Here is a 24,221-nt window from a genome sequence, read left to right on the forward strand (position 1 = left end):
ATTACAACACAGAATACAAAGTGTACAGTGCTCACTTTGTATTATTATTACAAATATTTGCACTGTAAAAATGATAAAAGAAATAGTATTTTTCAATTCACCTCATACAAGTACCAAAATGCAATCTCTTTATCATGAAAGTGCAACTTAGAAATGTAGATTTTTTTGTTACATAACTGCACTCAAAAACAAAACAATATAAAACATTAGAGTCTACAAGTCCACTCAGTCCTACTTCTTGTGCAGCCAATCGCTAACAGAAACAAATCTGTTTATATTTATGGGAGATAATGCTTCCCATGTCTTATTTACAATGTCACCTGAAAGAGAGAACAGACATTTGCATGGCACATTTGTAGCCGGCATTGCAAATTATTTTCATGCCAGATATGCTAAACATTCGTATGTCCCTTCATGCTTTGGCCACCATTCCAGAGGACATGCTTCCATGCTGATGATGCTCGTTAAAAAAATAATGCGCTAATTAAATTTGTAACTGAACTCTCTGGGGGAGAATTGTATGTCTCTTGCTCTCTGCTTTACCCGCATTCTTCCATATATTTCATGTTACAGCAGTCTTGGATGACGACTCAGTATGTTGTTCGTTTTAAGAACACTTTCACTGCAGATATGACAAAACGCAAAGAAGGTACCAATGTGAGATTCCTAAAGATAGCTACAGCAGTTGACCTAGGATTTAAGAATCTGAAGTGCCTTCCAAAATCTGAGAAGGACAGGGTGTGGAGCATGCTTTCAGAAGGCTTAAAAGAGCAACACTCTGATGTGGAAACTACAGAACCCAAACAACCAAAAAAGAAAATGAACCTTCTGCTGGTGACATCTGACTCAGATGATGAAAATGAACATGCATTTGGATCATTATTGAGCAGAACCCATCATTAGCACGGACGTATGTCTTCTGGAATGGTAGCTGAAGCATGAAGGGACATATGAATCTTTAGCGCATCTGGCACGTAAATATCTTGTGACGCCGGCTACAACAGTGCCATGCTAACGCCTGTTCTCACTTTCAGATGATATTGTAAACAAGAAACAGGCAGCATTATCTTCTGCAAATGTAAACAAACTTGTTTGAGCAAGTGGCTAAACAAGAAGTAGGACTGAGTGGACTTGTAGGTTCTAAAGTTTTACATTGTTTTGTTTTTAATACAATTATTTTTGTACATAACTCTACATTTATAAGTTCAACTTTCATGACAAATTTCAGAGTAGCAGCTGTGTTAATCTGTATCCGCAAAAAGAAAAGGAGTACTTGTGGCACCTTAGAGACTAACGAATTTATTTGAGCTTTCTTTTCATGACAAAGAGATTGCACTACAGTACTTGAGTTAAGTGAATTGAAAAATACTACTTTTATATTTACAGTGCAAATATTTATAATAAATATAAAGTGAACTCTGTACACTTTGTATTCTGTGTTGTAACTGAAATCAATATATTTGAAAATGTGGAAAACATCCAAAATATTTATATAAATGGTATTCTACTGTTTAACAGCACGATTAATTGCAATTAATTTTTTAATCACTTGACAGACCTAAATATTATCGATTATGTTACCATATATATTGAGTTTAGTCAAACTAAACATGCTGTAACAAATTAAACTACCCTAGTCTACTGTTTATACCATGTGAATTTTATTCAAGAACATAACTATACTGGGCAAAACACTCTTACAGCTAAATTCAAGGCTCAGACTGTACACAACACACACCCAAAAATGGCCTGAAGGGAATCATAAGGTGTAATTTTTGTGTCCCACTCCCAAAATCTTGCAGAGTTCACACCACACAGGTCCTCTGCAGCTGGAGCTATGGAGACCAATATTCTAGGGTGGGACCAGGAGTCAGGACCCTATATTTTGAAAGATGCACTCTTTTACTTGGCTTATTTATTTAGATTTAAGTAACAATAAAAATCACCTCTGAAGTTGCAACATATGTCTGAGATTGCTAGTAGATTGCTCATACGCTGCTTCTGTAAAAAAAAGCAATCTGCATGGGGAAGTGCATGGGTCTATAGCTGGTCTGAAAACAAGTCCATTGTTTGATCTAAAAGTACTTGGGACCTGAATCTTGCCCCTCTTATTTAACCAGTGTTAAATTCCTATTTCTACTTTACCTAGAACTTGCTTAAAATTGAATTTCTATAAAATATTTTTAAAATACATTTTTGTATTTAAAAGTGAATTTACTGGTTGTGAAAAGTGTCTGGTAGGACCTAGGGAAGGAAAGAAGGGCTAAACCTCTCTTTATCCACATCACAGGAACAATGTGAGCGCCTCCAAATATGTCTCAATCCTGATCCAGAGAGAGAACCTCAAAAAGACAGAAGATTGGTTTTCTGGGCTATTAAATCTTAGATCTCCCAACAAGACAAGAATGAAAAGATCCGGGGAAGGACACCAGGGATGATCACAGATGTAGCAAGATTTATATATGATGAGAGAGAGTAAAGAACAAATTGGTACTCAAAATTTATTTGGCTTTTTAATCATGCCCAGTTTCTATCAGCTTGCATAACATGGAAATGAGATTGAGTCAGCACAGATTTTAATATTTCTGTTTTTTATTCCATGTACTCTAAGGCATCTAGTTGAGTTCTTGGAATATAAGTAGCATGGGTTTTGCAAACTAACTTTCACCATTTCTATTTTGAGATTATTGCTTTTAGATGGATTGCACAGATATTACTAACAGAACTTGGCCCATGAGCTTTATTATGGGTAAGTATTTGCCTAAGAGGCTGAATCAATATTCCAGTAGAACAACTGTTTTGCATGAAGGTTCCTACTAATTTAAATAGCTAATTTTAGTTATTGTTGAATGCATTTGTATATGAAAGATCATATTCTAAGAACAAAAGATCTACCAAATATATTCTTATAGGAACTTGTATTAAAAGAGTTTTTGGAAATAATGATAATTTTATTAAGATACCTTTTGTATTTCATGGTAGTGATCTAAAGCTAAAATCCAGTGACACATGGAGCAACAGGCAACAGACACTAGTCCCACTTTTGATGGTCTAAAGTCAGGTGAACTTACGTATCTTTTCAATTGCAGAAACACCTAAAAACCCAAACAGGTTAAATATTAGAACAATGATTTGAAGAGTTATTACAGTGTTCTTTGTTGCTTAAGGAGAAGACAACGGAAAATATTTTTTAGTTATGTGAAGAGGAGAAAAACCCACTATAAATACTTTGGGCAGGATCATTTTCATTGACGTAAATCCATAGTAATTTTACTGTCTTCAGTTAGATTTACACAGAATTATATCATAGAATAGTATCATAGAAATATAGAGCTCAAAGGGACCTTAAGTCATCTACTCCATTCCACTGTGCCAAAGCAGGACCCTGCAGTCCTAGACATCACTGACAGGTATCTGTCTAACCAGTTCTTAAAAACATCCAATGACAGGGATTCCACAACCTCCCTTGGTAGTCTATTCCACTACTTAACTATCCTTACAGTTAAAAAGTTTTTCCTTGTATCTCCCTTGATGAAAATTAAGTCGATTACTTCTTATCCTATCTTCAGTGAACATGAGAACAACAGATCACAATTCTCTTTATAACAGCCCTTAGCATATTTGAAGACAGTTATCTGGTCCTTCCTCAGTCTTTTCTCAAGACAAAACATACCCAGTTTTTTTAACTTTTCCTCTCAGTTCAAGTTTTCTAAAGCTTATTGTTTTTGTTGCTCTCTTCTGGACCCTCTCCAATTTGTCCACATATTTCTGAAAGTGCAGACACAATATTCTAGCTGAGTCCTCACCAGTGCCTGGTACAGAGCCTGCGAATTGTCAGGCTCTGGTTTGAGGCAGGCAGACGGGGTAGTTTGGAGAGGTGGTCAAGAACAGGTACAAGGATCGAAGACCGCCACAGAGTTGGGTCTGGGCTGAGTTGGGAAGAGGCTGTGGGTCAGAACTGAGATCAGAGTCCATAGATAAACCAAATCAGGATTATAGCTGGAGTCCCGATTCAGGCCAAAGATTGAAGCTGGGTGGGAGTCAATCTGAGGGTCTAGAGGATCGGGAGGTGGATGCAGGGCTGGAATGGGTCAGTAACAGGGCTTGAGCACAATTGGACAGGGCATGGGCAAGGCTGAAGCAAGCTGGAACAAGGCTCAGGTAAGGCTGGGACAGGAACTGCACCAAGGGCAGGCTGGACGCAGAGGGAGTCTGTAACCTATGAGACAGTGGGAGAGTTCCTGGCTGAGCAGTGCTGTAGCACAGACTAACCTGACATCCGATGCCATCAGTAAAATACCTTTGCCTTGCGGTTATTTGACCGAGGCCGTGCTCAGGGATAGGCTGCTAAAACATGCCTGAGTGCTGAGGCACTGCAGGCTCTGTTGGAGGGTTGAATCTCGGCAGCTGAGTAAGCTGTGGTAATCTGGTTGTGGGTTTGCCTCACACAAGGTGAAGGCACAGAACAGTTTTCACAAACGCAATGGTGCTTAGAAAACAAAATGGGGGTTATTATTTGATACAGATGTATACTGAGTTCAAAATACCAAACAGAATTCAGAAGTTGTATGTAGGCAGGTTCCCCAAACCATTACAACACCCCTAAACCTTGATATTAAGAAGAAAATTCTGGTGATGGAAGTGAGATTTAAAAACTCCCTAAACAACAAAAACTTATAAAAAATTTGCCAAATGGCAACTAATCCTATCTTTTCCTAAATTAACACTAATATGTACAAAAGAACTAGTATAATAAGCTAAAAAGAGATGTGTCATGGATACTAGGAAGCTCTGTCTTATAGCCACAGGCAGTGAGAAGGAAATGAGTTGCAGGTAGACCACCTCCGCCTTTGATGCCCTCAATATGAGACCACAAGGACGCTCAGGGTGTAGTGCAGCCCCAAACAGATGCTGCTGGCCAAAAAAACACATGGGGAGCATGCACGCCAAAACTGAAATATATATATATATATCTCGACAATTACTCATAGAAGAAACTACTGGTTTAATTTTTTCTAAAAGCATTACTCTCATTCATTCTTTTCTACATATTGATAGAAAGGGGAAGATTCTGTGTTCCTCCAGTTCTGCATTAAGCACTAAACCAGTTGAGTTGAGGGGAAAGGAAGCTTTAAACCACTTCTGCACCTCCTCTCTTCTGTCCCCAGACCTCATGTCAACTCAGAGCAGCCCAAGAGCTGATCTAAATTGTGCCAGTTTGTAATAGCCCTCTATGGACAATTACACTGGCAGGCAGCACAGTGTGCTCATGACTTCCTGTTTCCTCACCCTCCCATCCTGCCCCTGACATGGCCCATACTTCTGGAGCTGCCAGGGAGTCCAGCATAAAGGTATTATGTCAGGTCTATGCTGGGAAGAGAGAGCCTACCCATGACAGTAGGATTCTGCAGCGGTTGTTTCTGCCTCTGCCCCCTTTGTAGCCCCTTCAACCTGCCACAATGGCATAAAGGGGCTGCAACACGGGACTGAATCTGGCCCAAAGTTGTTATACAAAATTCAGTCTTTATTAAGACAAAATCAACACCCTTTGAAGAATCCTAGAAGAAGTGAAGATAAATTATTGGGCACCATTCCATCACTTTACCTTTTCTGGTAGATTATCTTTATCCAGGGTAACCAATTTCTTGAGGAATCCTGCATCTGCAAGGAGGAGCTTTGCTGTTGCCCAACTAGGTTTCTTTTGCAGAAGAATACAAACTGCATTCATAACAGTTAGTACAAGAGGAGGAGGATGAGTATATACTCTGTAAAAAAAAACAAAAACAAAAAAAAAAACCAAATATTTGAGAAAATTAATAAACAGTTTCATACAAAATATTTTTACAAAGAAAGTATGGTGCTGTATATTTTCATTTAAATCATCCAGTATTGGCCCACCTCAAAGACAGGCTACTGGATTAGATGGTTCAATAGTCTGAGCTATTATGTTAATTTCGAAATTAACACTAATTTCTATGTGTTCTTACTAATTAGTATATAACTATACTACAAAATACTATATTGTTATACGAATAGAAGGGAGAAGAAAATAAAAACAAACCTATAATAATAGAGGAAAACTACTGAGATCTGATGACACCATCCTTCACCCCTTTTCTCCCGAGAAAGGTCTGTGTAGAAAATGAAAATTTCTGACAAGTCCCTTTTGACCCAATATAGGGGTGGTGGGTGTGTCTGTGTCTCTATTTAGAAAGAGAATAAACTAACCCATAGGAACTAATTTGACACATGAAAGCATAAAGAATTAAGAGTAAAAGAGTGAGTTAGCTTGAAATGTAGGCAAGATTACACTGTTTGCACTTTCAGAATCATTTTCTTTAGTTATGGATGGAAGGAACGCCAGTGGAAACCTTTGCTCTGTTGTGTAATTTGCCAGAATCATTATTGCAAAACTGAAGACTGCTATTAGTTGGAACAGTGACAAAATTTTAAAACAAAACAGACCTACCTGAGTTCTGCAATGTGAGCTTTGTCCAATGCATCTAGGGCAGTGAGGGCCTTTTCCAAAGCTGGCAGTACAGCATTTAGCTCTTCAGTTGCTTGCTACATTGTGTTAAAAAAAAAAAAAAAAAGCCAACCAAACAAAACCCCCCACAACCCCCAGAAAAAAGTCAGAGTTGGCATTTTCTTTTGGCAATATGTACTTGAACAAAAACAGTTTTCTGTATATTGTAACCAACAGTAGGAAAATGTATGTTTTGCGAGTAAGACACACATAAAGATGGTGTGAAGTACTAAGGTGCTATTCATGCACAGTTACTTTTCTAAGCAGAATCATGCTTGAAAGAACTAGAACAGAGATCTATCAGTTTTTCCTACTTCTAATTTTATAATATGGGGAAGATTCCTAAAAAACAATATCTATGCTGGAGGCATATGAAAATTTCTGCACTTTTTGGAACTACTTATTTTTACCATAAATAGAACTGGATCTTTCAAGGTTGTTAATGCCCAGAGTGTTTTTAATGCTTTGAAAAACTAGGCCCACAGAAACCAAAATCTGTAAGAGACCACAAGAGACTTGGTACCTGAGCATATTCTTCCACAACTTTTGTTTCCTCAGCCATGATTTCTTCATCCTGTTTAACAAGAGTTCGAACCTGCTCCACTACTAGTGAGTCTCTCTGAAGTTTTTCCACGAGTTCTTCTATCTCCTAACAGGAAAAAAATTTTTTTCCTTTACAAAATATTTTGACTGCAGAATTTCAAATACACTTGGTGAGATGACTGAATAGTGAGAAGGTTGAAACATTTCAGAAATGCATTGTTTTTTCTTTTTCTCATGAGCCAATCAGGAAACTGACTTGTCTTTACTGTGTCTGAATCTCCTGTCAGCCATGAAAGTGTTGAAGGAGAAAGGGCATAATATAACTCACTGTCAAGAGTGATATAACAAGTTGGTTTTTGGGTCCTGAATTTTGTGGAGAGGAGGAGGTGTAATGGGAGGTCACAGAAGATTTTTAAAGCCTACTTCAGAAAGTAATTTGTAAATACCTTTGATTTTTGCTCTATTTGAGGGCCAAGGGCAAGCAACTCTTCTTGCATTTCTGTAACCAGTGATGTTGCTTCCAGGAGCTTGGTCAGACCATTGTAAAAACAAGCCCTAAAAATAAAAATTAAGTTGTGTTCTTTTATTTTATTTGTCATTAAAGATAACAGTCCAGTTTCATTCCATGGTCTCTGCTACCTTCTGCTCTGGGAAAATCTGACTGCAGGGGTGGAGGGATAGCCTGTAGCAGTGGAAATCTGCTACAACCTCCCCTCCAATGAAGGCCCACAAAAGGCCGACACAGCCCAAATATTTGCAGTATGAGCTGGAGAGATGGTCAGGGACGGGCATCCAGAGGTGAGCTGATTTACCACATCCATTGAGGAATCATACCTGGCAGGGTTATTATGCAATCCCAACTGTACAGACGGTGTTGCAGGATAGACACAGGATTGTGGGGGTAATTTTGTTGCCCCAGGGAGAGATTAGCTTGTCCAGGGAAGTATAATTTACAACTACTTCCACCTGCGTGGGTGCCTCTAGTTTAACAAATGCATTTTAGGTGGTTTTTAATATTTTGAAACAGCCTCTAGTATACGGACAGTGTGAAGATTAAGTAAAATATAAGTTATTATATATTGACTTTGGGATCTTTAGAAATAATTAGGGTTGTCAAGTGATTAAGATTAATCGCACTATTAAACAATAATAGATCACCATTTATTTAAATATTTTTGGATGTTTTCTACATTTTCAAATATATTGATTTCAATTACAACACAGAATACAAAGTGTACAGAGCTCACTTTATATTTATTTTTGATTACAAATATTTGCACTGTAAAAAACAAAAGAAATCATATTTTTCAGTTCACCTCATACAAGTACTGTGGTGTAATCTCTTTATCATGAAAGTTGAACTTACAAATGTAGAATTATGTACAAAAAAACTGCATTCAAAAATAAAACAATGTAAAATTTTAGAGCCTGCAAGTCCACTCAGTCCTACTTCTTGTTCAGCCAATTGCTCAGATAAACAAGTTTATTTACATTTGCAGGAGATAATGTTGCCCGCGTCTTGTTTACAATATCACCTGAAAGCAAGAACAGGCGTTCTCATGGCACTGTTGTAGCTGGTGTCACAAGATATTTACATGCTAGATGTGCTAAAGATTCGTATGTCCCTTCATGCTTCAACCACCATTCCAGGGGATGTGTGTCCATTCTGATGATGGGCTCTGATCGATAACAATCCAAAGCAGTGTGTACTGATGCATGTTCAATTTCATTAACTGAGTAACATGTCACCAGCAGAAGGCTGACTTTCTTTTTTGGTGGTTCTGGTTCTGTAGTTTCCGCTTTGCAGTGTTGCTCTATTAAGACATCTGAAAGCATGCTCCACTCCTCAACCCTCTCAGATTCTGGAAGGCACTTCAGATTCTCAAACCTTGGGTCGAGTGTTATAGCTATTGTGACAAAGCTCTGTCCTTGTCTCCGTGGGTCCCACGCTTCCTGGTGGATTTCACTAGCCTCAGAGGCTCACTGTGACCCTCCACGTAGCCCTTCTCTCTCTAGAGGCCAGGGTCACAGTCTATTGAGCCATTTTCATCATAAGCCAGCAAGGGAGGTGAGGAGAAGCTACCCTCCCTCGCACAGTCTCTTTTGTTTCCCAGTCTCAGTGATTAATCATGGAGGGGAGGGGGAAGCCCAGGTCCACCCTCTACTCCGGGCTCCAGCCCACGGACCCTAATAGTAGCAGCTATCGTAGCTGACTTTCTGGAAATAGGACGTGTACAATTCCCTGGGGCACTTCCCCACAGCAACCCCTACTTCCTCAATATCTACTTCACCCTTACCTCAGGGCCTCTTTCCTTGTGCCTGATACGGTTTGTACTGCTCAGTTTCTCCAACAGCACGGCTTCCTCCTACGGCTCCTGATGTGTGCCCACCTGACTAACTGGGAGGCTTTTAACTAGTTTCAGCCAGCCCCTGATTGGCTTCAGGTGTCCCAGTCAACCTAGCTGTCTTCCCTGCCTTCTGGAAAGATCTTAATTGGCCCCAGGTGTCTTAATTGACTTGCAGCTGCTGCCATTTGCTTATCCTGGTAACAGGGATTTGTTTAGCCTGGGGCTAATATATCTGTCTCCCACTACTTTACTATAGCCATCTGGCCTTGCCCTGTCACACTATCTTTAGAAACCTCACATTGGTACTTCTTTGTGTTTTGTCACATCTACAGTGGAAAGTGTTCTTAAAATGTACAACATGTGCTGGGTCATCATCCAAGACTGCTATGACATGAAATATATGGTAGAATGCGGGTAAAACAGAGCAGGGGACATACAACTCTCCCCCAAGGAGTTCAGTCAAAAATGTAATTAATGCATTTTTTTTTTTAATGAGCATCATCAGCATGGAAGCATGTCCTCTGGAATGGTGGCCAAAGTATGAAGGGGAATACAAATGTTTAGCATATGTCACGTAAATACCTTGCAATGCCAACTACAAAAGTGCCATGCAAATGCCTGTTCTCGCTTTCTGGTGACATTGTAAATAAGAAGTGGGCAGTATTATCTCCTGCAAATGTAAACAAACTTGTTTGTCTGAGCGCTTGGCTGAACAAGAACACTGAAGCTTTACATTGTTTTGAGTGCAGTTATGTAACAAAAACAAATCTACCTTTGTAAGTTGCACTTTTATGACTAAGAGATTGCACTAAAGTACATGTATGAGGTGAATTGAAAAATACTATTTCTTTTGTTTAACATTTTACAGTGCAAATATTTGTAATAAAAATATACACTTTGATTTCAATTACAACACAGAATATAATATATATGAAAATGTAGAAAAACATCCAAAATATTTAATAAATTTCAATTGGTATTTTATTGTTTAACAGTGAGATTAAACTGCAATTAATTGCGATTAATTTTTTTGAGTTAATTGCATGAGTTAACTGCGATTAATCAACAGTCCTAGAAATAATATCAGGTAACTGCACATATAAAATTATGCATGCTAAATGGGTAACTGTGCACACAATCTCTCTTATGCATCTGTATTCTATTGCACAATATTAGTGCGTACATGCTCATAGATTTTACAAGGATATTTTAGCAGTCCAATTTTGAAAATTTGACCCTTTGTTTGGTTTTGATATTTTGCTCCTTTGAAATGGGATATTTTATGTGGCTGTACATTGTAGCAGAGCACAATGGGAAATGTTATTAATTTCTCACCTGTTAAACAGACTTTTCTTTTTTGTGCTCTGTAATATGCTTGAAAAGGTGTCTATGAATTGCAAATAGCTATTAGGAGTGATGTAGTAGTGCCTTTTAGTTTCCTTCAAATATTTCTCAGTTGTTTTAGATGCACTTTTGTGGATTTCAACACATACCTGGGCAACCATGTTTGTTAAGTTCTGGAAGACAACATGATTTTAAATAAGTATGAAAAAGTAAAATCTTCATATTTTTGAAATTATAGTATTCATTTTTGTTTAGATTTTGGTTCATGTAACATTGTTAAATGCACAGGAAATAAATAGATAAAATGTTTAATAATTAACGCTTATTATATTATTAGTAATAATAAAATAAATTAATACAATAATGATTCATATACTGGCATGCAAAGTTAATAGAAAATTAAAGTTATGTACTTGTAACCAGAATTCTTCAAGATTGATGTTGCATATCCCCACTCAGGGGATGTCCTAGCTGATGCAACTTAGGCAATGAAACCTTGTTGTAGCAGTGACTCTTAGAGTAATCTTGTGTTCTTCCTACCCCTCTCCTCTGTTCCTGAATATTCTGAGGGTGAAGCTATAAAAGGGAGCATGACACCCTCTGCCACCTCAACTCCTTCCACCACTTCCCTAGAGCCAAGTTTTTATTAGGACTCCAAGGAAGATAGGAAGTTGTGCAGGGAATGTGACTATGCAGAGTCTATCTCAAAGAACTCGAGTTACAGGTTACTAAACTCCATTCCTTCTTGGAGTGTCCTCTGAATATTCCCACTCACAGGATAATTTGGCAAGCAGTACCCATGAGTGGATGGTGGAACTTGGAGTTCTAACTGAATAGAGAATGAAGTAGTGCCCTACCAAACTGAGTGTCTGATCTACACAGTAGATCTAGGGAACAGTGTTTTGTAAATGTATGTATAGAGCTCCCTGTACCAGCCTTACAGATCTCAGCAACTGGAACATGTCTAAGACATGCCATAGCAGTACCTATTGCTCTGGTCCTAACCCCAGTGATGGTCTGTCCAGCACTCTTCTGTACCTCTCATGGCTCGTGTAAAATGGACAATGGTACGATCACAGGCTCTGACGATGACAATGAAAAAGATGCCAGTGTTCGGAACGTGGGTGTTTCCAAGTGGTCTTACATTCATCGCTTAGTCACATCAATCATGAACATACAGCTTGCACCACAACACCATAAACAACCAAAAGTAATGTGAAAGAGATTTAACACCAGGGACTTCAAAAATAAGTTAGTTGTGAGACTCTTCAGCAACACCTCATTGAGAGGCTCTCTGACTTACCTGACAACATCAATGACATCTAAACACACTGGGAGGAGTTCAAGACCATTATTCAAAGGCACGTGCTGAATCGATTGGATAGTCCACTCACTGCCATAAGGATTGTTTTGATGAGAACAATAAGGAAATCATAGCACTTATTCGCTAGAAGAGAAGTGCATTTTGCACTTGGCAAAATGAACCCTCTAATCAGCAAATACCAGAGATTTATCATTGTCTTAAAGCTGTAGTTCAAAGGAAGCTGTGTGACATCAAGAATCAGTGGTGACAAACAAAGCCCATGGAGATCCAGAGTTTCGCTGATCAACATGACATGAGAAGCTTTTTTCAAGCAACAAGAGCCATCTACGTTCAAATGGCACAATCCCTCTGCGATCCCAGGACAACTCCACCCTTCTTACGGGCAATGGCCTTCAAGCAATGTTGGAAGGAACATTTTGAGACTTTACTGAACCGTGAATCTGAAGTCTCAGGTGCCACCATTGAGTGCATTCCTCAGCATCTAGTAACAGAACCTCTTGCCACGCCCCATCTTCTGAGGAAATCTGGCAAGCCATCACGCACACACTGAGGTTGACTTGCAATCCATCCTAGATCTCTTCTCAGGAGCCTATCATAGTTTGGGACTGTCCCTCAAGAATGGGAAGACTAAAGTGCTCCACCAGCCTGCCTCCGCATTAGTTGCCCCCCTTCTCCCACAAATTGTCACCGGTGGTGAACCCCTGGAAAGTTGAGCATTTCCTTACCTTGGTAGCCACCTTTCTCAGACAGCCAATCTCAATGTGGAGATTGAACATAGCATCCATTGTGCCAGTGTGTCCTTTGGAAAGTTGCTCCGTTGTGTCTTTACTGACAGAGATCTGCAAATGGAAACTAAGATCCTGGTCTACAATACAGTAGTCATCCCTTCTCTTCTTTATCAGTGCAAGACACGAATGACGTACTGAAGCCTTCTTAAGCATCTGGAGTGGTACCAACAGAGCTGCCTTTGGAAGATTCTCCATATCAGATGGGAAGACCATCACATCAATGCCAGCATTCTCTCTGCAGCTAACATCACCATGTTGAGGTGAAATTATGAATAGGGTTCCACGTCTGTCACGGAGGTCATGGATTCTGTAACTTTCTGCGACCTCTGTGACTTCTGCAGCTACCAGTGTGGCGGACCCTAAGGCTGCCCAGGGCCAGGTGGTCAGCCGGCCCCGGGGACAGCCACACTGGCCACTGCTTAGGTGGCCTCAGGCAGTTGGCCCCAGGGACCGCCTGAGCAGTGGCCAGTGTGGCTGTCCCTGGGGCCCCCCAGCTGGCCCTGGGGACAGCCTGAGCAGTGGTCCCGGGGGCAGCCCAGCAGCACCAGCAGGTGAGCAACCCCTGGCAGTAGTCGCATGGGTGTGTCAGTTGCTCCGGGGGCAGGTGCTACTTGATGGCCCCTGGCAGCTGGTGCCGCTTCCCTCCCTCCCCAAGCAGCAGCCCCCCCAGCTAAGATTTAGTTAGTGGTATTTATAGTACAAGTCACACACAGGTCACAGGCCATGAATTTTTGTTTATTGCCCATGACTTGTCCATGATGTTTACTAAAAATATCCATGACTAAATCAAACCCTTAATTATGAAACATCAACTTAACTGGGCTGGTCATTGTGTGTGGATGGCTGAAACTCATCTTCTGAAGTAAGTCCTCTTTTCTCAACTTAGTGGTGGTAAGAGGATCCATGCAGGACAGAGGAAAAGCTACAAGGACACCCTGAAAGTATATTTTAAGAAGGGAGGCATTGCATGAATTGGAAAGGGCTGGCTGGCAATAGACTGCAATGTTGTCACATCATACATCCAGCCTCAGCCCATTCTGAAGAGAATCGCCTTCCTCAAGAGGCTGAGAAACGGCAGAGGAGGAAGGAAAGGTACAGCATCCTGGCAAGAAATTGTGCTCTTTCCAAGCAACCACCTGTTACATGTAAAGTACAAATTGGACTCCTTGGCCATCTTAAGTCTCATCAATGACTTTTCCCCTGGCAGACATCATCCTCGTATCAAGGGATAGCCGACGATGGCCTAACCCCATCATGGGGAGGAATGGATGCTATCTTTAACATTTTTCCATACACTGTCTAACCCATCTAGATAATGATTGTGAACAGGTAATGTGACCTTTATGGTTGTCAGAACATGAAATAAAGAGATTGGGAGACTTACAAAATTGCTTAGCCCTATTAAGATAGTAAGCTAAAGCAGGGGTTCTCAACCTTTTTCTTTCTGAGGCCCCCTCAACATGCTATAAAAACTACACGGCCCACCTGTGGCACAATTGGTTTTCTGCATATAAAAGCCAGGGCCAGCATTAGGGGGTAGCAAGCAAGGCAATTGCCTGGGCCTCACGCCAAATGGGCCTCCGTGAAGCTAAACTGCTCAGGCTTTGGCTTCAGCCCCGGCCAGTTGGGCTCAAGGCCTCGGGCTTCAGCCCCATGCGGTGGGGCTTCAGTTTTCTGACCTTGGTCCCAGCAAGGCTAATGCTGGCCCTGCTTGGCAGACCCCCTGAAACCTGCTCATGGGCCCCAGGGGACTCCGGACTCCTGGTTGAGAACCCCCTGAGCTAAAGCACTCTTAGTGTCTAAAAGTATACATCTTTGACTCTTATTTAAGCATGAAGTCTAGGGAAGTGTGACACAGATGCCCATTGGTGCCAACTGGCAAAGGGTTCACTATACTTTAAGAGCAACTCCTGCCTCAGACCTGATGAACTCACTACACCAAATACACTGCTTTCATGGTAGTTATCCATAAGGGCAACAGGTGAGGTTTCTACCAAATACTTGTAACTTATTGATACTCCTAATCATTGTAAGATGTGCATACAGGTAATATTTAATGAATAATGTATCTATTTATTGAAAATTAAGCCCCTATGGCCTTGGAGTGAAAGTGAGTCACCAAGCACTAATATGTCTCTGCGATGGCCCATTCAAGTGGGAGGGAGCTGTAACCCCTCCTTGGCTAGCTGATTAGGTAATATATTACTCGATTGTCTATTTTTGCACCAACCCAATTCTTGTGTCATCTGAGATCTCTATCAGAGATATTTTTATGATTTCTTCCAGGTCACCGATATAAGTGTTGAACAGTGTAGGGCAAAGAACAGACTCTTTCAGGACCCCTGGAACTACACCACCTACTCAAAGATGATTCCTCATTTACAATAAAATTTTTCCCCAACTACAGAACAGAAATATTTATTGAATACTCCTACCTTTTTGCATTATTATTGATAATTCTACCATTTCCATCTAATAATGGACCAATACCATTCTCAGGATTCTTTTTGTTCCTAATTATTAAAAAACCTCCTCTGTCTTTAACTCTACTGGCCATGGATTTTTCCTTGTGTCCCATTGCGTTTCTTTTTACAGGCTTGCTTGGGGTTGTTTGGGGAAGTGGAAGAGAGAGGATTGGAGGAGAGCCTGAGCAGTCTAAGGATACAAGTATACTGCAATCTGAGGTGTGACTGCAGTATGGATACCTATCACAGCTAAAAATAATAGCGTAGATGGGGCAGCATGGGCTTCAAGGTGGACTAGCCACATGATATACACCCAGGGTCTCCAGTGTGCTTGTACAGCTTGCACTGATGCCTGTGCCACTGCATCTACACTGATACTTTTAGTCATGGTAGTGTGGGCAAAGCCAGAGAAGGTTTATCCATGCTGCTCTCACACCTTGGACTGCAGTGCAGACTTACCCTCAGGGGCACTGCTATAAGAAGGTTCCACCATTTACACTGCACCAGTTAGCATGTCCCATGAGTGGGAATATGCAAAGGATACTTGAATAAGAATTTCAGCTCTTGTTGCCAAGTGAAAACCTGTACAGTTTTATTACAGATGAGGACACTGAACAATACAAAGGGTCAAATTCTGTCTTAAGTTATAATTAAGGCTGCAATTTAGACACGGAGGTCACAAAGTCACAGAATCTGTGACTTCCAAAGACCTTTGTGACTTCAGCCAGCGCCGGATGAGAGCTGCAGGGTCCCCTGCTGCCTGTGGAGGCAGGGAGCTGTGAGGTGCCCCCGCTGCTCCCGGATGCTGCAGGCAGCAGGGGGAACCCCCACCGCTCTCTACCGCCTTGGGTGGCAGGGGGACCCCCACTGTTCCCTACCGTCCCACGTGGCAGGGGGGACCCTCGCCGCTCCCGGCCGTCAGGGGAGACCCTCGCTGCTTCCAGCTGCCACGGACAGCAGGAGGGACCCCCGGAGCTCCTGGTGGCCAAGGGCATCAGGAGGGACCCCCAGAGCTCCCAACCACCGTGGGATGCGGGGGGGACCCCTGCAGCTCAGAGCTGCCAGCAGAGGGGGAATAAGGAGCTCCAAGCCCCTATGGGCGGTGGGGGCCCCTGGAGCTCCCAGCCCACCCCCAGCTGCCCAGGCTCCCCATTTTGTCACGGATATTTTTAGTAAAAGTCAGGGACAGGTCACGGGCTTCCATGAATTCTTTATTACTGTCTATGACCTGTCCCTGACTTTTACTAAAAATATCCGTGACAAAATCTTAGCCTTAGTTATAATCGTAAAAACGAAGCCAATAGATTTGCACCAATGTAAATGAGGGAAGACTCTGACCCTTCATGTCTGACAATCAGGCCCTGGAAAAATATGTAAACATATGCACTGAGAATGGCAAAATTTTCCTAGTCACTGTTTTTGCAAAAAATGAAAACTCACTTCACATCAATTGTAGCTTGGTTAAATTTTCCTTTAATGAAAAGCAGGTTTCTATAGCAAAACAGCTTTTGTAAAATTCGCCATAAGCCAAGCCAAAAATTGTATATCACCATGGAAGTGGGAAAAATAATTGTATTCATTTTTGCAATGTAGAAATAATTTTATTTTATACCATCCTGACAACTGTTTTTTCTACTGCTCCCTGCTCTTGCACTTCAGCATGGAGGTCTCACTTTATATCAAACTGGTGTTTTAACAATGTTCTGACATACATTCTATGGGCCTGATTCTTTTCTCAGTTATACTAGTTTTATACCAGTATAACCCTATTGGCTTCAATGAAATTATTCCTGATTTGCACTCATGTAACAAGTGCAAAAATCAGGTCCAGACCTACATTACCATTTAAATCTCTGCTGAATTTGGCTCTGCAATTTCCATGTTGTCTGAATCTGGTATCAAATGCACAATAAATAAAAAAGTGTTTAACTACAGTTTAAAAAAAAGGTAAGTTCTATTATTACATTACCTGATTGTCATCACAAATGTCTTCATGGCTAAAGTAGCTTTTTGCAACATGCAGGAGAGCTTCTTCAGGCCAGTTGTCATACCAGTCAATGGTAGAGCAATTAACAATGGCAGGATATGTCCGACAAAGTTGACGGAAGTTAAGTCCTGCAGGACTTGTCGCCAAAACAATATGAAGCTTGCTACGTACTCTCTGAAATAAAGATTTAATTTTGGCAGGGGGAATTACAGTTAAATATCTCTTTTCCCAAACCTGTTTGCTGGCTGGAATTATTTAATTTAAAAAATTATGTTAAGATTACTATTTTTTACTAATGTAATGCTTTGTTTTTTAAGTTACAACAATACTGTACTAATACATGATCAACAATGTAAAAATGTACCTAATCATTTTTAAGTCACGCATTTAAGACTATAAAAACCACAGTACAAAATATTAAAATACCTAAAAGAAAAGGCAGACGGCTCAAATACTTAGCGAATTTGCTATCTCATAATATCCTTGATCTTGCAGTCCCTACCCATCCTTAACTCTTAGAGTAAATGGGAGTTACACATTCATATGGACTTTAGAATCAGACCCCAGTTGTGATGGAAATTTGTTGACATACTGTGACACTCAGTATTCCATCTTCACCACGTTAATATGGTTATGATATATTTTGTACGAAGTGTGCCTTGTGATGTATCATTTGAAAACTCATAATCTGCTGAATATCACTGTCCTGTTAAGATGTGTGTAACAACACTGTGTGTACAGCTGTGAGATTTTAATGTATGATTATTACCTGAATATGTTGTAATTCTAGATAACACCCACAAACCAATTTCTCAGAGACAAAGACACATTGGCATGCCAGCAAAGTGCTAAAGCACCATTACCTACTTAATTGGTTATTCACCAGCAGGGTGGGAGGGTATAGACAAAGAATTTACATTTCCTCCCAGAAACTTTTCAAACCTCACATACATGGGAGACTGTTTGTCTGTACTCCAGTGGTACAAATCCTCAAAGAGGGGAGTGGGATATAAGAATGGGAGACAGTGACCTCCACTTCACCACTTCCCCTCCATCTCTACTGACGGCAAATACATTGCTTGAAAGACAAAAGAAGCATCGCTGAACTGGGGGACTGGTCCTGGCCTGGAGGTTTTCAAGCCAGCACAGACTGCTGTAAGCTTTTGGTGACAAAAACTTCTTTTTGCTTTTAAATCTATTACCCTTGATAAAGTTTAGGTATTAGCTTGTGTGTTTATCTTTTTATTTCTTTTGAACTAATTCTGATTTTTAAGCCTTATCACTTGTAATCACTTAAAAAACATCTTTCGCTAGTTAATAAACTTGTTTTGGCTGAAGTGCTTGAGAATCTCTACTTAGGTCAACAAGCCTGGTACATAAACATTCCCCAGTGTTGGAATGTTGGACTATCTTTGATCTTGTACTGTCCAGAGGGCTACTGAACAGTATAAAACACACATTTCTGGTGCATAAGGCTGGGACTGGGAATATGTGGGTTTCGCCCTTTATGTAATTCATGAATGGCTGGGCATAGCATTCATGTATTCAGCTGGGAGTGACTTTACATGCTGGTGGCTATGAGTAAGCAGAGCCAGGAGGGGTTGTTGTTCACCAGCAAAGCAGTGTAAAAAGCATTTCAGGTTGGACAGCTAAGGGGACACAGCAGTCCATCAGTGCAGACTGTACCCTGTGGAATGTCACACATACCATCTTTTTAGTCTTCTTTTTATGAAGAAGAAAAAACATTTCAGCAAATCAAATACTTAAGTAAGCATCCTAGATGGTTGAATGTAAAAACAAAGGGTGAAATATGATGCAAAATATAAATTTTAAAATTCAAAACTACCATTATTAAAAAATTATATGTAATAATATAAACGTGGCAAAATTTTCAAAACTTTGACGTGACTAAGTTGCATTTTCAAAAGTGATTTAAGTGCCTCAGTAACTTTTGACTTAGGTAGGCATTTTTGAAATGGCCTTAGATACAGCTACCTACTCCTGCTCACACTAATGACAATGGCAAAACTACTGTTCAACTAAAACAGGGTCTAGCCCTTGGACATTTTGATAAAAAAGTTTCAAATTCTCTAAAATTAATGTATTTGAAATAGTACCTGCATGAAGAATGAAAGAATAGCTTCTCTGCTGTTAGAGTAGTTAGCCTGTTCGGCAACAGCTGTAAGCTTCACGACAATACCTTCCAACTCTTCCTTATCAAATAAATCAAGCTCTTCTCCAGAATTCAGAATGCAGCTCAAATGTTCTAAAAAAGAATCCTAGGGTAAAGAACAACGATTAGTAATCCCTGCAAAACTTGTTACTTATTTTCTTTTAAAACTAATACATTATAACATAAAGCATTTTTTAGGGCTGAAGGCTTATCACAGTGGTAAAAATACAGCTCAATTCATCGGATGCATTCAGTGGAAATTTCATCCGATGAAGTGAGCTGAAGCTCATGAAAGCTTATGCTCAAATAAATTTGTTAGTCTCTAAGGTACCACAAGTACTCCTTTTCTTTTTGCGGATACAGACTAACACGGCTGCTACTCTGAAACCTAAAAATATCACAGATACTGTGATTTTTCTGTTTATCTGTCACTTTTCTTTGTGTCTGTGATTTTAATAAAGATGAGTTTCCCAAACAGTGGATCGCAAACCAGTAGGTTGCAGGGAGGTTCTAAATGAGTCACTGGCTCGGTGTGCAGAAGAGGCCAGGGAGGGGGAGGAGTTGGAGAGTGAATATGACCCACAGTATTCCATATGCTGGGCCCAGCTCCACACTCCAGGTAATGTGACCTGGCATAAAGGGTTGCAGTGCTGCCAGGCCAAATTTGTTTGAGTGGCATTAAAACCGGTCAGGGTCACAGGACTACTCACTCAGATTTGGCTCAGCCGCATTTCTGTCATGACAGAGGGATGGCCAGGCCAAACCTGACTGGCGCTGTAACTGTGTGTGCCAGGTTGCAATGCCTGGACTGGGGAGCCAGGCCCAGTCCTATGGGACAGGAGTCACCACAGTGGGATGTGTATAGGACAGACTCCAGCTTTTCCAAACCCACCCTAGGGCCTCCCCTCTGCCCTGGGCTGGGATTAAGTTTGCAGTGCTGGGGCAGAGGAAGCTGCAGTGGGTGGTCGGTGCCCCTTCTGCAGGGCAAGAAGGAGGGGGCAGTAGTGGAGGATTTATGTAAACTATATTTAAAGAGGTATAGCTAACTTTTCATATCTGGGACTTTACACACCATTGCCCCCTAAACACACGACTTTTACTAAATTTACCAAGACTGCTCTGTGATTTTTGATAAAAAATGAAGTAACAAATTTCTAGCCCTAAGAATTACTGTATTTGGATTACAATTAGGATGGATGGACCAGTTTAGAAAAAGAGGAATTAACCCAAATCTTTCCCTGCAACTCAAATGAAACATGAAACTTCTCTAAGTGAAAAAACTGATTAACTTTACATTATCTATTAATTTTCATATGCTTTCTCATCCTGCTTTTTTGGCTAAAACTGGAAAAACAAATTCCACAAAAGAGGCCATTTTCTTATTGTTTCTGATCCCATTAACAAAAATGCTGAAATTTTATATGAAGATCTACTCTTGTCAGGTTTCCAGTCCAGTTGTCCGAGCAAAGAGATTTGCTCTGCACAGGCACCAGAACAAAGTATTGAAAAATTCCCAATCACTGATAGCACCAAATATTAGGTTTTTGTCTTCATTAGGCACATACATATAATATACACAAATACAAAAAATATAGACAATGATGCATGTAGGTACATCATGAAATCCATGGCCACGAGTGCCTTTTGTAGCATAAAGTCAAATATCTCGTTCTCTCAACTATGGGTGAACTGTGAATATATCTTGCTAACTAATCAACTTATTGAAATGTATGATCGCTTTTAAATGTTTCATTTCCTTCTTTCTGTTCAAATTGGTGCCTATTTTTTCACATCAGTGTGAAATAAGACGTTTCTCACTATATAGCAATACTGCACTACTGAAGTCAATGGGAGTTTTGCTATTGACTTTAAAAGAAAGCAGGACCAAACTTTTAAAGAGCCCAATTTTCAGCCCATGGTCTCCATTTGTTTGTACAAAACGTATTTGTACCCGCACAATGGTACAACTCTAAAACAAGCATGCATGCAAGTACTCTAACTTTAGCAAAAACATCATGGAAGAAAGCATTTACCTGAACTATATCTGAATCAGTGATGAGCAAAACAGTGTTCTGGCCCTCCAGCCCTGTTTGTCTATAGACTTTTTTCAGGTCCTCTCTGAAATCTGTGTAGTTGTAATTGTGGGTAACAGACAATCTAAAGAGGCTACAGTTTGATAAGTAACAGGCTAGGGTTGCACAGGTTACTTTCCCATTTCCATCCAGGCCAACCTGCAGAAAGATACCATTTATTTATTTATTTATATATATATATATACACACAAACACACACACATATGCAGATGGTTTGAGAATCCCTTCACTATACAATAGATTGAGAGGAAAACATATAAAATGAAATAACTGTACAACTACAGATATTAGAGAGACAAGGAAGATGAGGTAATATCTTTTATTGGTGAGAAAAGTTGGTCCAATAAAAGATATTACTGCACCTGCTGGGTCTCTCTCCTGGAACCAATATGGCTACAACAACACTGCATACAACTACAGAGATAACTATCAAGTCAGCGGACAGTTGCTGCAGCAGTTCTGCCACTTGTGTGTGTAGCTTTGGAAGGTAGCATGCAGATGTTTCCACTTTTTCTGTGCACCAGTTTACTTGCTTCAGTTAGAGTACTGAGATGACATAAATGCTATGCAGCAGGACTTGACATATTTAAACATCTTTATACAATTCCATTCACTTGAGGCAATTTTTATTCATTATTAATAACATTTACCCCTTGTAAAGGGATTTCAACACTCTTTAGAACAGTAGATAAATATTATTAACTTCATTTTACAGATAGAAACACTGAGGCACAGAAAGGTTAAGCTGTCTGTCCATGGTCATAAAATGAGTCACTGGTATAGCCAAAAATAGAACCTAGATCTTTTAACTTCCAGGTTCTTGCCATTGATACTAAACCATCTTGCCTTCTAAATTATCATCAGATATTGTAGTACAGAGTAGGCAAGTGTATTTAGAACTAGATTCACAAAAGGACTTAGGTGCCTAACTGCCACTTCAGGTCCCTAAATCACAGAATCAAACCACTGGTTACCTGCCCCTGAACCCTGTAGGTACCTAAAAATCACTCTATGCCTATTTTTTTGCAGTAAGAGTTCCCTAATCAGCAATGTCTCTGCTTCTGAACATGTGCACTGAAGGTTCATGCCAGGTATCTGTATGCCTATGACAATTTACATCGTCCATACTGGCCCTTATGTCTGTCATTATTTGGAGACGTTGACTACATCATGAGAGTGGAGTTATGGCCCTGAGCTCCAAAATGTCAACAGGAAGGATGGACTTCTGAATAGCCCAGCTGCCCTGGATAGTATGATCTTGCAGATGAGCTCCCCATTCTAGAAGGTATTTGTCCAAAACTACTGTGACAGTGGGGGAAGTAGGGAAGGAGAGAGAGATGGTTGATGATATTTCTGAGCATATCTTGTCTGGATTCTTCCACCAATCGAGGGAAAGTAGCATATGACATGGAATGGAAAGAAGTTTGTTTAGACTGTGTCTGCTGGGGATATAAACTGCTCTGAGTCAGGTCTGGAAGCAGTAGAGATATAGGTAAGCAAACGTAGGGTGACCAGATGTCCTGATTTTATAGGGACAGTCCTAGTATTTGGGGCTTTTTCTTATATAAGTGCTGTGATACAGCATGGCCAGAGGGCAGCAGAAAAGTGTTAGATGGGAGCCTTATTCCCTCTAGAGGGAAGAAAGTTTGCTATAAATTAATTAGAGCTCCTGAAGCCAGTCACATGATAAAAAACCCCTGCTTCAATCAAACAAGAGGAGGAGTTGAAGCAGAGTGGACTGGTATTGGAGCAGAGAGCAGTTTGGAGGGAAGCAGAGGAGAGTTTGGAGAAGTGCTGCGGTGGGCTAAGAAGACCAAGAGCCTAGGTAAAGGGACACCTGGTTTGTGCAGAGGGAGGGCAGGAAGCCCCACAAGCTGAAGGGAAGGAGAGGGAAGTAGCCCAGGGGAAGGAACCGCTAGTTCTAGTGGTTTACTGCTATCCCTAGGGCCCCTGGGCTGGGTCCTGGAGTAGAGGGCGGGCCCGGGTCCCTCCCTCTCCACTCCCCTCCTCTAGGACACTAGTGGGGCAGTTAATACCCCAGTTCAGGGGCAAGAAACGGTGCCCTGAACACCCACCCAAGAAGAGAAAGCATGAGACCCATCATAGTAGTGCTGGCAATTTGCCACAGTGCCTATTACCCCCCTCCCAATTTTTCACACTTGCTATCTGGTCACTCTAGGTGAGTATGTACGTGACAAAGGTGCATGTGCCATGTGACTAAGGAATTGTAGACATGACCTGGCAGCTACCTGAGTGCTCATTTCAACTCAGCAGTAAATGTGAATCCTCTGATATGTAAGCTCTGGATGTTGTAGCATCAAAAATAGTTCCTGTGAACTCTCTTTATTGCACAGGTAAGAGGCAGGACTTTCTGGTGTTGTGCTGAAGGCCAAGCATATTGAATAGTTATAGCTTTCTCTACAGCAGTTCAAACTTTGATGTAGGAATGTCCCTTGAGAAGCCAACCATCAAGATAGAGGAAAATCATTCCCCATCAACGAAGAGGTGTGGCAATTACTGCCATAAATTCTGTGAACACGCAGGGAGTGGCAGAGTCCAAATGGCAGGATCCAATATTGATAGTGGTTCTGACCAACAAGAAAGTGTAGAAACCTCATGAGAGAGGTGTA

The 24,221-nt window shown here is 40.7% G+C and overlaps 1 protein-coding gene across 1 annotated transcript in view; it reads right to left on the reverse strand.

Moving 5' to 3' along the window:
* Window positions 1-24,221, reverse strand: part of DNAH14 (dynein axonemal heavy chain 14) — a 514,964-nt gene that overhangs the window by 97,948 nt on the left and 392,795 nt on the right. The window contains exons 56-64 of the mRNA XM_043543588.1: window positions 21,532-21,729; window positions 19,443-19,604; window positions 17,308-17,499; window positions 10,753-10,934; window positions 7,516-7,624; window positions 7,050-7,175; window positions 6,470-6,564; window positions 5,606-5,765; window positions 2,964-3,095 (exon numbers count right to left, since the gene is read on the reverse strand). Coding sequence (XP_043399523.1) covers window positions 2,964-3,095; window positions 5,606-5,765; window positions 6,470-6,564; window positions 7,050-7,175; window positions 7,516-7,624; window positions 10,753-10,934; window positions 17,308-17,499; window positions 19,443-19,604; window positions 21,532-21,729 — 1,356 coding nt within the window. The remainder of the gene's footprint in view (window positions 1-2,963; window positions 3,096-5,605; window positions 5,766-6,469; window positions 6,565-7,049; window positions 7,176-7,515; window positions 7,625-10,752; window positions 10,935-17,307; window positions 17,500-19,442; window positions 19,605-21,531; window positions 21,730-24,221) is intronic.

Source organism: Chelonia mydas, chromosome 3 (genome assembly GCF_015237465.2).
Source record: "Chelonia mydas isolate rCheMyd1 chromosome 3, rCheMyd1.pri.v2, whole genome shotgun sequence".
NCBI lineage: Eukaryota > Metazoa > Chordata > Testudines > Cheloniidae > Chelonia > Chelonia mydas.